The following is a 15,563-nucleotide window of genomic DNA, read 5'->3' as shown; positions in this document are numbered from 1 at the left end:
TGAGAGCCACCTCCATCCAATCAGCTCGCAGCTCGTCCCTCTGCCTTGTATCCTTGAGTGAAAGAATCCAGCTCCTCTCGAGAAAGTTACCTGTGGGCGCCTAGGTCTGCTGCTTTCCGCTCTGTGCCTCCCATTGCCCCAGCAGCACGGGAGAGAGCCCAGCACCCAGCCTCTGCCCACATGTGAGGGGGGAGGGGGCTCTACCTGTCCTACCTCTGGGGCTGGCGGAGGGGGGGAGGGAGGAAAGCAGAATTACCAGTAGCTCTGGTTCTCCCGTCCCGGGCGCTCACACACACCTTCACCTGCACAGACTTGAAAGTCCAGTTTCACCAGAGAGACTGAGGCAGCAGGAAAAGGGGAGAGAGTTCATTGGATCAAACATGTCACAAGAGACGGACAAGTAAGTGATCACAGACATCCTGCTGCTCCTGCCGCTTTGGGCTGATCAGACCAACTGGTTTGTTGTGTTTTGTTGGTGGTGGCTCTGGACCTGCTGGGATTACGATTCTGCCTCGATAAAAGGCACTAGACTGAGGAGGCTGAATAAATCCCAGGGCTGCTGAGCACAAAGCTGCAGCTTAGCGTTTCTCCTCTCGCTCTTTTTTATTGGTATTCCCTTTTCGCTGCGCTTTCTTCCGTGTGGGGGACTCTGTCTTTTCGCCCTGGAGCAGAGAAGCTCCTTCCACTGGCCTCAGGCTTGGGCCGAAAAGTGGCTGTTGGCTTTTGTGTGAATGCAACAAAGAGCTTTTATATTGGATCACAAACGGCCATCTTCTTCCCCCTTCGCCTTCCACTGGTGCGTGTGGCCGAGAGCAGGAGCGGGGAGCTCTGCAATCTCTCCTGGGGAGTGTCTAGGGAGAGACCCCACTCCAGGTCCTGGCTGGGGACGTTGTGAGGAAGGGGGGTGTTCGAAAAGTGGCTTTTGTGGGATTTTGTTTCCTCCCAACGGGAGTCAGGGAGTCCAGGCACGGTCTTGTCGGCAAGGTCTTGTTTGACCGTTGTTCTCTGGGCTGCTTGTCACTTTTAATTACTACCTGCATAGATCTATTTTCAGTCTCTAGAACCTGAAATTGTTTTTAACCGGGACGTTTCTGCAACGCCTAGGCCTCTCGCACCAGCCTGCGTGCGATCCCAGGGGTTACAAAATAACTTTTACAGCCAATTGCCCCAAGAAGCGCCACAATTATTATTATTTTTAAACAGTGCGGAATTAAAACAAACCTGTCCACATGTATTTAACGCAAGGACCCCCCGGAGACAGGCACTTTAGCACGCCCTGGTTCTCGTTAAACGTGAAAACAAATCCCAAAGGACGAACTTTGAAAAAGTTTCATCGAACTTTTTACGCGTGAGTTTCGAAGGCCACGAGACGGCAAAGCTGCTTGTGTGCTGGGGGACTGGTGTGCCCACGGGCGTAGAGTACCTGCCTGGGCAGCAGCCTCCGCTCGCCCGAGCCCTGCCTCCCCCCAGTGTGCGGGGCAGGGGGTGGATCTCTCGGGGAGTTGTTTTTTCCCTCGGGATTAGATTACTCCTTTCAGCTGCGTGAAAGCCCGCTGGCTCTTTGTAGCTTTGTCTGGTGACTTCAGAGCAAGCAGCCGCCGGCCCTGCACAGCCCGCCGACGCAGGGAAAGGGGCCAGGCGACCGCAGGAGGCTGGGGCTGGGGAGCAGGAGTAGGAGTAGGAGCCGATTCTGCGCTGGCCAGAATGTGCCCTCTCCTTCCGGGCATGGGCAGGCGCAATGTGCGTCGCGCTGGGAAAGTCACGTCTCGCTGAAGTGGCGGGGCCCTTCCCCGGCTGGGTCAGGATTGGGGGCGGGTTTGGATCTGAATGGAGGAACCTGGAGGAGAGACGTTTGGGGGTGGGGCGGGACACCAGAGCAGGGGTCCGGGGACCCAAAGGAGGGGAGGGCGCAGGGATGGAGGAACCTAGGGCATGAGGCGAGGAGCAGCTGGAAAGGGGCAGGAGGGGAAGGGTGGGTGGGGAGGGAAGGCTGGGGTAGGACTAGTGATCAGTGCGTGTGGGGGGGGGGCACCCAAGCTGTGCGGACGAAGGGAGGGAATGAGCCAGGAGGAGGGTGTGTGGCTGGAGCGATGCCATGCCAATGGGAGGGGTGTGGGGGGGTGTCAGGTATCGGGCCCCTGGGGGGCGGGGGTGGAACTTACAATGTGAGGACACCACGGGCAAGGCTTGTCCCTGTGGACAGAGGGAGGGACAGATCTAAGAGACGTTGAACTGGGAAAAATCCACAGGACTCGGCGGCGACAGGCTGCCTGACTGTGTGGGGTGGAAGAGGAGCTGATGAGGAGACTAGCTGGGCTGGTGGCTTAGACAGAGCGGGAGAAGAAGGGACGGTTTAGAGAGCAGAGGTGGCAAATTTAGTTTTGGCCGCTTCGATCATCACCTGGCAGGAGGATCCTGGAACGGTAGATGCTGAGGAGCCATTAGAGAAGGGGAGGGATTGTAGTCGGGATTTGGGAGTCACCAGAGCACAGATGGGAACTGAAGCCAAGGGAGCAGATGAGGTCAGCAGGGATAAGGTATAGAGAGAGGGACAAGGACAGAGCCCTGAGCGATGCTGGTGTTGAGGGAGGAGCAGCTGAAAGAGAAATAATAGAGTTGGGGAGAGGGCGGGGGGACCAAATGACTACAGTGTTCCGAAAGGTCAGGAACAAGAGGGAGTGAATGACTCTGTTAAAAACAATGGGTATGTTAAGGAAGATGAGAAGGGAGAAGAGGCTGTTATGCTTGACAAAGAGAATGATCCTAGTGTTGTGATTTCATTGGAGTAGAGGGGCAGAGCCAGGTTTCAGTGGATCAAGGAGAAAATTGGAGTGAGGAAGTTAGTTGAGGTGAGGGAGGCAAAACCTCCGAACCTCCAAGGCAAAAAAAAGGAAGATGGTGGAGTAGGTGCAGAAGTATGCACTTGTCATTATTGTTGCCTGCTAACCATGTGGTGGGGAACACCAGAGGGCTAGAGAAGTTGCAGGGGGCATGTACAGTCTCAGACATCAACATCTGCCCTCTGCAAGTGTGCCTGTGAAAGATCCTGGGTGAAGGGAAAAGAGGGTTTGAAGAGGAAATAAAAGGTGGGAAAACATCTCTGGTCTTTGTAGACATAGGTGTGAATCAAGAAGGAAAAGTAAAGTTGTTTATCAAGGATGATTTATGAGGAGAGGCTGAGGGAACTGGGATTGTTTAGTCTGCAGAAGAGAATGAGGGGGGATTTGGTAGCTGCTTTCAACTACCTGAAAGGGGGTTCCAAAGAGGATGGCTCTAGACTGTTCTCAGTGGTAGCGGATGACAGAACGAGGAGTAATGGTCTCAAGTTGCAGTGGGGGAGGTTTAGGTTGGATATTAGGAAAAACTGTTTCACTAGGAGGGTGGTGAAGCACTGGAATGGGTTACCTAGGGAGGTGGTGGAATCTCCTTCCTTAGAGGTTTTTAAGCCCTGGCTTGACAAAGCCCTAACTGGGATGATTTAGTTGGGTTTGGTCCTGCTTTGAGCAGAGGGTTGGACTAGATGACCTCCTGAGGTCCCTTCCAACCCTGAGATTCTATGATTCTATGACACAGCTGAATAAAGAATTTTTTTTTGTGAAGGAAGTCTGTCAATTTTGTTTTAATATATTCAGTATATAATTTTATCTAATTAAAACCTAACCTGCGTTATCTCCATGTGGCATCACCCTTTACTTTATACATCTATATCTTATATCTATATCTCTCTATATTATCTCCCAGGGGCAAAACAAGATAGAGCTGTTCATTATTATGATGTCAATTAATTCCTGTCAGTTTAAATTAAATTTTTATTGGTTTTGTAATATTAATATTTTGGGATAAAATACCTATGAAAAAAATGCACTATTCCTTCTTCTGTGTAGCAGGAGTGAGGACGGTTGGCGGAAGTTACATCCTAGTGAGGAAAATAGAAACGAGCATAAACTCTGGCAAATAAAGTGTAAAAATATAATTAGGAAGGCCAAAAAAGAATTTTAAGAACAGCTAACCCAAGATTCAAAAAGTAATAGTAACATTTTTTGGTAAGATTTCAGAGTAGCAGCTGTATTAGTCTGTATTCGCAAAAAGAAAAGGAGTACTTGTGGCACCTTAGAGACTAACCAATTTATTTGAGCATAAGTTTTCGTGAGCTACAGCCGAAGTGAGCTGTAGCTCACGAAAGCTTATGCTCAAATAAATTTGTTAGTCTCTAAGGTGCCACAAGTACTCCTTTTCTTTTTTTGTAAGTACATCAGAAGCAGGAAGCCTGCTAAACAACCATTGGGGCCCCTGGACGATCGAGATGCTAAAGGAGCACTCAAGGACGATAAGGCCATTGCGGAGAAACTAAATGAATTCTTTGCATCGGTCTTCACGGTTGAGGATGTGTGGGAGGTTTCCAAACCTGAGTCATTCTTTTTAAATGACAAATCTGAAGAACGGTCCCAGATTGAGGTATCATTAGAGGAGGTTTTGGAACAAATTGATAAACTAAACAATAATAAGTCACCAGGACCAGGTGGTATTCACCCAAGAGTTCTGAAGGAACTCAAATGTAAAATTGCAGGACTACTAACTGTAGTCTGTAACCTATCATTTAAATCAGCTTCTGTACCAAATGACTGGAGGATAGCTAATGTGATGCCAATTTTTAAAAAGGGCTCCAGAGGTGACCCCAGCATTTACAGTCCGGTAAGCCTGACTTCAGTACCGGACAGACTGGTTGAAACTATAGTCAAGAACAAAATTGTCTGACACATAAATGAACATAATTTGTTGGGGAATAGTTAACATGTTTTTTGTAAAGGGAAATTGTGCCTCACTAATCTACTAGAATTCGTTGAGGGGGTCAGCAAGCATGTGGACAAGAGGGATCCAGTGGATATAGTGTATTTAGATTTTCAGAAAGCCTTTGACAAGGTCCCTCACCAAAAGCTATTAAGAAAAGTATGCAGTCGTGGGATAAGAGGGAAGGTTCTCTCATGGTAACTGGTTAAAAGATAGGAAACAAAGGATAGGAATAAATGGTTAGTTTTCAGAATGGAGAGAGGTTAATAGTGGTGTCCCACAGATGTCTATACTGGGCCCAGTCCTATTCAACATTCATAAATGATCTGGAAAAAGGGGTAAACAGTGAGGTGGCAAAATTTGCAAATGATACAAAACTACTCAAGATAGTTAAGTCCCAGGCAGACTGCAAAGAGCTACAAAAGGATCTCTCAAAACTGGGTTACTGGGCAACAAAATGGCAGATGAAATTCAGTGTTGATAAATGCAAAGTGATGCACATCGGAAAACATAATCCCAACTATACGTATAAAATGATGGGGTCCAAATTAGCTGTTACCATTCAAGAAAGAGATCTTGGAGTCATTGTGGATAGTTCTCTGAAAACACCCACTCAATGTGCAGCGGCAGTCAAAAAAGTGAACAGAATGTTGGTAATTATTAAGAAAGGGTTTGATAATAAGATAGAAAATATCATATTGCCTCTATATAAATCCATGGTATTCCCACATCTTGAATACTGTGTGCAGATGTGGTTGCCCCATCTCAAAAAAGATATACTGGAATTCAAAAAGGTTTAGAAAAGGGCAATAAAAATGAATAGGGGTATGGCGTGTTTGCCATATGAGGAGAGATTAATAAGAATGGAACTTTTCAGCTTGGAAAAAAGACGACTAAGCGGGGATCTGATAGAGATCTTTAAAATCACGACGGGGGTGGATAAAGTAAATAAGGAAGTGTTATTTACTCCGTCTCTTAACACAAGAACTAGGGGGTCACCAAATGAAATTAATAGGCAGCAGGTTTAAAACAAACAAAAGGAAATATTTTTTCGGACAATGCAATCAACCTGTGGAACTCTTTACCAGAGGATGTTGTGAAGGCCAGACTTCAAAAAAGGCCAGGGTTCAAAAAAGAACTAGATAAGTTCATGGAGCATAGGTCCATCAATTGTTGTTAAGCAGGATGGGCAATGGATGGTGTCCCTAGCCTCTGTTTGCCAGAAGCTGGGAACGGGCGACAGGGGACGGATCACTTGATGATTACCTGTTCTGTTCATTCCCTCTTGGGCACGTGGCATTGGCCACTGTCGGAAGACAGGATACTGGGCTAGATGGACCTTTGGTCTGACCCAGTATGGCCGTTCTTATGTGTAGGATTTGCATGGCCCATGCAGAGGGTCTACAGAATCTCTGCAGCACAGCGACTTGGGCACATCAGGCACCTCAGTGTTCAATTGAGTTTCATGGGAGAAGCGGATCCAGTGGATTCACAACTATTCTATATGGCTCCAGTAGCTACTCTCTCTTAAGGGAAGGTGTATACCAGCAGTCATGTGATAACAGTAAATAATCAGTCATTTGATTCTAACACTGAACAAGAAACATTTTTACAAGAAGAAAAAAACCCAGTATTATTCCTGAAAATTTTCTCTCTCTCTCTGCTTCATTGTACCCTTCTGTCTAGATCCTGTCCTACCGGGCTTCCTTCTGCATATTTAAAGAAACAGTACACATACTTTTACCAGCCAGAAGGGCCAACAGCAGTGGTTGCTGTGTGGCCTGGGGGGGATTTCTATTCCCCCAGCTGCCATGGAGCACCCTTTGCACAGTGTCTTTATTTGCACTGTGCACAGATTCCAGGATTTTCCTCTACATTAATAAATTAAAACCTTTTAGTATTAATATTTTCTTGCTGCAGAATATATAATTTAATATATAATTCCTAGATCTTCAGACCAGTGATATTAAGTGCACTAGTGATATTGAATAATGCTAGCCTCAGTTTTCATGGGATTTAACTGGTTCATAGGGGCAGATTAATTGTTGCCCTATTACTCCATAGCCAGTGCAGCAGGGCTGTAGGCCAAATATAAGGCAGGCATGATGAATACCATTTGTGCAGTGTCCCCTTTGGCCAGACACACAGCCCCTGCTAGAAAGGGCCTGGGGCAAGTGGAGGCAGAGCTGGGTCCCCCTGGTGCCCTAGTTATAGCCTTCTGCCCCAAAGCCCATAAGGACTGTGGCACTAGACTGGGGCCTGATACAGCCCCAGCAGCCCTTGAACTAGGGAGACAAGCTGCCTCCCCTTTGTCTTTGTGCCAACCCTAGAGCTGGGCAGACTGTATAGTTTAGTATTTCATGGTTTGGATGTCTGAAGCTTTCCTTGCACTCTTTACGGCTTAGCAGAAAGACCTTCTCATGTTCCTTCCTGAGTGACTGTATCTAAGGGTATTTTGTTTTATTTGTTCCCTTTGTCATAGTTAAGTTAGGAAGTTTAACAGTATGATTATCTCAGCCTTTATTTCTGATCTGTTGAATCTCTCTCCTGGCAAGTTGTAATCCTTTCCATATAAGGCCCAAGTCTTAAATTGGTCTCGAGCTGTTACAGTAGAATCTCAGAGTTACGAACACCTTGGGAATGGAGGTTTTGTTCGTAACTCTGAAATATTCGTAACTCTGAACAAAACATTATGGTTGTTCTTTCAGAAGTTTAGTACTAAACATTGGCTTAATACTCCTTTGAAACTTTACTATGCAGAAGAAAAATGCTGCTTTTAACCATATGAATTTAAAGGAAACAGGTGCAGAAACAGTTAGTTCCCTTACCTTGTCAAATCTTTTTTTTTAAACTTTCTCTTTATTTTTTTAGTAGTTTACTTTTAACACAATGCTGTACTGTATTTGCTTTTGTTTTGGTCTCTGCTGCTGCCTGATTGCGTAGTTCTGGTTCCAAATGAGGTGTGTGGTTGACCAGTCAGCTTGTAATTCTGGTGTTTGTAACCCTGAGGTTCTACTATATAAGATTACCTGTTACTCATCTATTAAATATTTATTTAGGCTATATTTTCAAAGGTATCCACTAGTTTTGAATGCCTCAAATGCCCCTGCGTAAGACATAGTTGGGCCTGATTTTCAAGTGGTGAGCATCCAGCAACTCCAAGAGAAGCCAATGAGAGGTGCAGGTGTTCAGTACCTGCATTTTTCAAAATGTTGCTCTTATCTATTTCAGTGTCCCTTGAAAAGTCTCTGACTTTGTGTCACGGAAGCAAGCAGATGAATGGTTGCTATTCTGAGGAATGTACAGAATTTTCAAACATAGATTTGCTTGCTAAGAATAAAGTTAGTTAACACAGACACATTATGATTAAGGTTGCTTGTCTGTCATGGAGGTCATGGAAGTCATGGATTCCGTGATGTTCCGTGATCTCTGTGACTTCTGCAGCAGTTGGTGCTGGCTCAGGCAGCGTCTGGGCCAGCAGCAGCAGTTTGGGTCTGTGGGAGGGGGCTCAGGGTTAGGGCAGGGGTTGGGGTGCATGGAGGTGCTTACCTGGGGGATGGGGGAGGGCTCCCTGGCTCCCACTGGCATGTCCCTGCAGTTTCTAGGCAGAGGGGCCAGGGAGGGAGCCTGCCAGCTCTGCCAACCGTTCCCTCCCTCGCTCCCAGCAGGGGTCCTGCTGTCCCCTCCCCCCTAGCACCAGTGCGGATCCTGGGCTGTGACCCACCACCAGACCCTCTCTCCCAGCACCAGCGGGGGTCCTGGACTGCCCACCACCTGTCCCCTTCCCAGCACCAGCGGGGGTGCTGGGCTGCACGCCATCACCCACCTCTCCCCCAGCACTAGTGGGGGTTCTAGGCCATCCCACATCACCTGCGGCTCCCCCGGACTGCCTCCCCTTCCCTGCCCCCCAAGCAACCATGGCCTTGGCCCAAGTTTTAGTTCGGGGTATATAGTAAAAGTCATGGACTGGTCACAGGCTGTGAATTTTTGTTTACTGCCTGTGACCTGTCCATCACTTTTACTAAAAATACCCATGACTAAAACGTAGCCTTAATTATAACCTAAGGCATATTTTATTGTTACACCTGTGCCCCTTCATAGGGCTGGAGATTGAGGGCCCCACCTAAAATGAAAGCTCAAATATGGAGGGAATACTTCTGAAAGCCAGTTGTTACTGCGGAAGAAAGAAGAAACCTTGATTGGAATGGTCACCTGCCCACTCTGCACTGGGGAAGGATTGTGGAGGCAGGCCGGTGGGGATGTGCTCTTACCCTGGCCACATTAAAAACCTCATCACCATTGCTATGGATGGAGTATCTGAATGTGAAATCACCTGAAACCAGTTGACACTAGATGTCTTTTGAAAAATATCAATTCAGTGCACTATTGGAGAGTCCTTTGCTTGTATCATGTTCTCCAGTAGTCATGGAGAAGATGGTCTGGGCTGTCTTATATTGCTCAAAATAAAACTTGCAAACATTCACCAAGATTCTGGGATTCACCACTGTATGAATCCGTTAGCTTACTAATGCCCCTCTGAAAAAGCAGTGCCTAATACGATTTGAGGGTAATGGTAGATGAAATCAGCTGAACATGAGCTCCCAGAGTGACACCCCAAAAGGGCTAATGCAATCCTTGGATGCATAAACAAGCAAATCTTGAATAGAAATAAAGACATTATTTTACCTCTGTATTCGGTACTGGTATGACCACTGCTGGAACACTGTGTCCAGTTCTGGTGTCCACAATTCAAGAAGGATGTTATAAATGGAGGGGTTCAGAGAAGAGCCATAACAATGATAAAGGGTTAGAAGTATTGTTGTAGTTGTGTTGGTCCCAGGATATTAGCAAGACAAGGTAGGCGAGGTCCTATCTCTTATTGGACCAACTTCTGTTGGTGAGAGAGACAAAGAGCTCTGTGTAAGCTCGAAAGCTTCTCTCTCTCACCAACAGAAGTTGGTTCAATAAAAGATATTACCTCACCCACCTTGTCTCGCTAAAGGAATAGAAAACATGCCTTAAAGTGATAGACTCAAAGAGCTCAATCTATTTAGTTTAACATAGAGAAGGTTAAGCTGTGACTTGATTACAGTCTATAAGTACCTACATAGGAAACAACTCTTTGGTAATGGACTCTTCAGTATAACAGAGAAAGGTATAACAATCCAATGGCTGGAAATGGAAGTGAGACAAATTTAGAGTGGAAATAAGGTATAAATTTTTAACAGTGAGGGTAATTAAGCATTGGAACATTTACCAAAGGTTATGCTGGAATCTCCATCATTGGCAATTTTAAAATAAACATTAGATGTTTTTCTAAAAGATACTCCATAGGAATTATTGTGGGGACACGCTATGGTCTGTGCTACAAAGGAGGTTGGCTTCGATAATCACAGTGGTCCCTGCTGGCTTTGGAATCTATATGATAGGCTTCTAATCAATGACTGGAAGAGTAACAGCTAATCAGCAGAGAACAGCCAACAGCAATAACTAACTAGCTCTGATCTCCCAACAGATTCGGTACACAATCCTTCTTTTCTCTAACAATATCAAATATGTAAAGAGGAAGATAAATCTTCCTTCTGAAAGAGTGACTAATTAAACCATATTAAGAGTGTTTGAACTGTGGAGAAATCAAATATTGCTACATCCCTGTAATTTGTGAATATATTCCTAATAACTATTGCCTCAAATGAGAGACTCACTTACAGACTTGCTATTTTCCCTAGTAGTAGTAGAATGCAATTCTGTCCCTAGTAAAAGAATGTATCTATTTTATGTTTGAAATAAACTAAGATTTTATGATAATATGCCCCTTTTCCATTGTGAGAAGTCATGGCTCAAAAGAGGTTAGGACTATTGCATCTGTGCTTTCCATATGATTGTTTCATCTTCAGAATAGAAAGTCTCTTTAGTGATCTGCATTGCTGATGCTATAATTATTGCATTCCTATTAACTTCAGTGAGAGTGTTGAGTGAACCAGAGCTGTAGGAACAAGCCTTAAAATGCAGCAAGTCCAAGAAGCTTTGTCATTGCTACTTGGAGATTAAAGAAGTGCTGGGGGGCCACCTGCACAGAGAGGTCTGATAAACAATCTCATATGATATTTCCTGTTAAAAGAATCAAAATACAGAGACAGACCCGAATACAGGTCCTGATACAAAGCCCATTTATATAAAGGGAAATATTCCTGTTGATTTAATTAGGCCTTGAATCAAGACCACAGTGCAAATCCAGAAAGTCCTCCAGTTCTTTGAAGATATGCCACATAATCTTGTCCCACTTAATACAGTGAAACCTTCCTTCTGTAACTACCCAAAGGTCAACAAAAATTGGTTGCGTAATAGAAATTGTTTTTAACTAAGTCAAACAAAACTGTATTTGAAACCACAGAGATACTTTAAAGTCTTTGCTTAAGACAGGAAACTGATTATTAGAGGTGGACCTTAGTTCAGGTTTTACTATATATTTTTTATCCTTCCTTTCTGTGTCAAATACTTTTCTATAGCTGACGTTGACACATTTAATAACATATCCATGTTTGCAATATACTTTACTTTGCCTCAGAGATTAGTGTAGGCAATATAATTGCTTTTAGTCATTCAGCGTGTTTGATCTTGTTGAGATTTGTCATTATACTGAAAAAGAAAAAATTACCTAGAATTACAAAAGAGTCCCAAACTAGCACTCCTTAGCAGGCAAACTCCCATTACGTTCAATGGGAGTGTTGTTTGATTGAGGAAGAACTGCCGATTGGGCCAGAGGTCTGGTATCTTCTTACCTGTAGTTTCCAAGTAGTCTAAACACTTGTATTTTACTCTACTTTGAAGTTATTTGTGTGCATACATGTTTTCAGGGTTGGGGTGAAGTGTATTACAAGGACTTTATGTCTTCCTCTGAAGCTTTAGTATTTTCCATTACTAGAAACACATCCATCTGACTAGATAGACCTTTTTCTTATTTGAGAACGGAAATTCTTATGTTTCTTTATAACTTTGGACACTGCCATCTAATTGAAGCCCTGATTTTACTGACTATTAAACTGTAATTTCTGGGACAAGTTCTCTGGATTCTAACATATCTATTCAATAAATTAAAAAGTCACGATGAGACAGTGGTATATTTTATTCTTCACCTCCTGCCCACAAAAATATAGTGTGAGTCGAGTTTGGGCTGAGCTAGAATTCTCAATTCAAATCTCTTCAAGTTCTAGGAAGGTCAGGACAATGATCAGAACTTTGTGGCTTATGCTTATTTCTGTAATTGGCACAAACTAGAACTCCAGTTTCAAATACTCTCAAACTCGGAGCAAATTTAGATCTGGATCTTAAAGTTGTGAACTGGGCCTATCACAAAAGAGAATTTTTGTTGCTATTTACCCACACTCTCAAATTTGTTCAGAATGTGTCCGCCCTTTAACTACATGTCACTCAAGCAGGGCTTTGCTTGTACCTTAACTAAGGCCCCAGCCACAGACAAAGTTGTACCAGTTTTAACTAAATATGATTTTTATACTGATTTAATTAAACCCGTGCAATTTGTGTGTGTACCCTTGGTTTAAATCTAGTTTATATCAGCTTCACACATCTGTAAAATTTACAAGCACAAGCTAAACTGATCTAATCAGTTTTAAAGTGATGTAAGAGAATCCACACACAAAAATTGCACTGGTTTAACTAAACCAAATTAAATTAAACTGGCACAATGTCTGTGTTGAGACAAGCCCTCATTTTGTATCTTTTCACACTTCTATATAGTGGCATGTTGCCCGCAGCCTAGAAGTTTGGTGACTTATTTAACAGCTGCAACAAGCGGCCACATAGATCATATCCAGTTCTGAGCTTGTGTCTCAGTCTACTTGCATCATATTGTATCATTTGAATCAAATATTTATTTGAAATGCAGTTGTAAATGTGAAAGGTTTGTTGATCTACACATTTACTCATATCCATCTAGAAAGCAACTACACAACAGCACATAACAAGAATCAGCATATCAGAGAAACTCTCAAGAAGGGCAGTCTGTACTTGAAACTTGTTGCAGATTTTGTGTATCCGCACTAAGTGATCTTCATTAAGTGATCCGCAATAACTGTTGTGCAAGCGGTTTTTATACACCACACTGTTATCCTGAAGTTAATGTACTTTCACCTTGTGTCCTTGGGGACACACAGCACTGTTTTGTTTCTAAATAAACGCTCAGCATTCTGTTAGCCATCCCATGGTGCATTGCTCTGTAGCTGTGCTGTATGCATTCTGGGATTTTTCGCACTGTGCATTGTGGGGTATCTATTGGCAGGCAATGGAATTGTGGGGCTGACGGACAAACTAAATAATTACCATGATTCCTCATATTTCATCCCATCAGCCACCCGGCTTTTGCGAGCTAGCCAGCACCATTTTCAAAGCGCTGTCAGGCATCATAGAGGATACATATGAGAGCACTATATTCATCACCATCTAAATTCATCCAGTATTCTTTAGAACCAGGGCAACACAGGCCATGTTGAGGAGAATGACATTGAACAGACATTTCTCCTAGATGTCGTCCTGGGGTGGCTTTGCTTGACGTAGAGCTGCTTTTGGGAGCAGACAGATAGCACTTACTGGTGAGACAGGATAATGATGCAGACCTGGGATGACTAACAGCAGCAATATATCTTCGAGATATCAAAAGTTACTTTCCTAGAAATTTGTATAGAGCTGGAGCTGCAGAGGGAGAACACCGACACGAGAGCTTTTGTCAGAGTGGAGACGCGCATGGCCACTGCTGTCTGGAAGCTCCCAACCATTGATTGCTACTGGTCAGTAGCTAAGCAGTTTGGTGTCATTAAATCAACTGTCTGGGCTATTGTCATGGAGATGTGTACGGTCTTGGGCATCAGTCTGGGCTATGCACAGGAGGTTATTGATGGGTTTGCATGGTTTGGGGTTCCCAAATTGTGCTGCGCACATTGATACGACCTGTGTGTTTATTCTTTGCCTCCTCACCTTCCAGCCTTGGAGTTAATCAACAGGAAGGGATATTTCTTGATGGATCCGCAAAGCCTAGTTGATCACTGTCAACAATTCACTAATATTGACATTGGGTGATCTGGAAAGGTCCATGATGCCGGGATCTTTAGAATCTCTGGAGTTTTTTCCTGCAATGAGAAATGGAGTTTTTGCTCCCATGGTGTCAATGGACATTGATGGTGTTTACAGTGTCACTGTAGCCATGTTGGTCCTGGGATATGAGAGCGACCAGGTAATATCTTTTATTGGACCAACTTCTGTTGGTGCCAGGGACAAGATTCCACCAGTCATTCTAGACACTCAGCTTTACCATATGCACCCCTGGCTTTTGAAGCCTTTTACTCTATACTTGGCTAGGAGAAAGAAACTGTTTAACTATACTGTGAGAGGGTGCACTCACTGCTGGTGGTGCCTCTTACTGGCCATCCTGGGGATTAGCTCTGCCAGGTGCTGTGCCCCCCTTCCAGTGGTGTCTTCACCCATCCTGTCTCATCCTGCAGTCCCTCTTGCTCCAGAAACTGCAGCCTCCCCTTTGTGACTCGGCCCTCCAATGAGGTCACTAGGTGGTTTCCCTTTTCTGGGGTAGGAAAGTCTCTTACAACAGGCTCAGGCAGTTTTCCTGTTCACTGCCCTGCCACTGCCACTTCCCTAATGGCTGGCTGGGGAACCCAGGCGCACCCTCTACTTTGGGTTCCGGCTCAGGGACCCTCTATTCAGCAGTCAAGGCCTGTTCCACCCCATACCTTGCTGCATTTCCCTGAGCCCTTTCCTAATCTTCTGGTTCTCCCCTCCTTCTCTGGATCTGTCAGCTTCACCAATTCCTCCTCCCAGGAAGCAAGTGCAGGCTACATGTCTCTGCAGCCTCCAAACACTCCTCCCTCCTTCCAAGGAGTGACTGCAGCCTTTCTCATCAACCCTCATCTGTTGCTAGCTTCCCTGCTTCATAAAGCCAGGACAGCTCCTCCTCCAGCTGGACTTCATCAGCAAATTAGGTCTTAGCACTCCCTGGCTCTTCTCCAGGTGTGGCCTATACAATAATTGGCCTAATTTACCCCATCAGGCCTTGTGTAGGGTGGACACTCCATCAGCTATACCTTGAGTGTTGCAGAATGACAACGGAGTGTGCATTTTGGAGATTGATTGATAGATAGATAGATAGATAGAAGGGTTTGATGTCTAGGCAAGAGGCTGATGAGAAATAGCTGCTACTTATGACAGCTGCTTGCTGTGTTTTTGCGCAGCCTTTGTGAGAGCAAGGGAGAGAGCTTTGCAGATGGATGGGAGGAGGAGGTTGGCACACTTGGTGAACATTTTCAACAGCCGGAGAAGATGCCTCTGTGAAATGCTGCAGCTACTGAGGGGGGCACAGTCCACGATGCATTATGTTCCTACTATGAGGGTAAGGGTCACTTGTGAACAATGTTTATGCGTTTGTATATCATATGCCTCTATATAAATCCATTGTACGCCCACATCTAGAGTGCTGTGTGCAGATCTGGTTGCCCCATATCAAAAAGAATATACTGGAATTGGAAAAGGTTCAGAAAAGGGCAACAAAAATTATTAGGGATACGGAACAGCTTCCATATGAGGGGAGATTAATATAACTGGGACTTTTCATCTTGAAAAAGAGACAACTAAGGGGGGTATGATAGAGATCTATAAAATCATGACTGGTGTGGAGAAAGTAAATAAGGAACTAGGGGTCACCAAATGAAATTAATAGGCAACAGATTTAAAACAAACAAAAGGAAGTATTT

The 15,563-nt window shown here is 44.6% G+C and overlaps 1 protein-coding gene across 3 annotated transcripts in view; it reads left to right on the top strand.

The window, feature by feature from the left end:
* Positions 1-252: 252 nt before the first annotated feature.
* The window catches only part of GRHL2 (grainyhead like transcription factor 2), a 106,349-nt gene continuing 91,038 nt past the window's right edge, over positions 253-15,563 (top strand). For all 3 annotated transcript variants that reach the window (XM_084618269.1, XM_084618270.1, XM_084618268.1), the window contains exon 1: positions 253-400. In XM_084618269.1, coding sequence (XP_084474395.1) covers positions 381-400 — 20 coding nt within the window. In that variant the 5' untranslated portion in view covers positions 253-380. The remainder of the gene's footprint in view (positions 401-15,563) is intronic.

Source organism: Lepidochelys olivacea, assembly GCF_965140295.1.
Source record: "Lepidochelys olivacea isolate rLepOli2 genome assembly, chromosome: 2".
Lineage (NCBI taxonomy): Eukaryota > Metazoa > Chordata > Testudines > Cheloniidae > Lepidochelys > Lepidochelys olivacea.
This window is presented reverse-complemented; position numbering and strand designations above follow the sequence as displayed.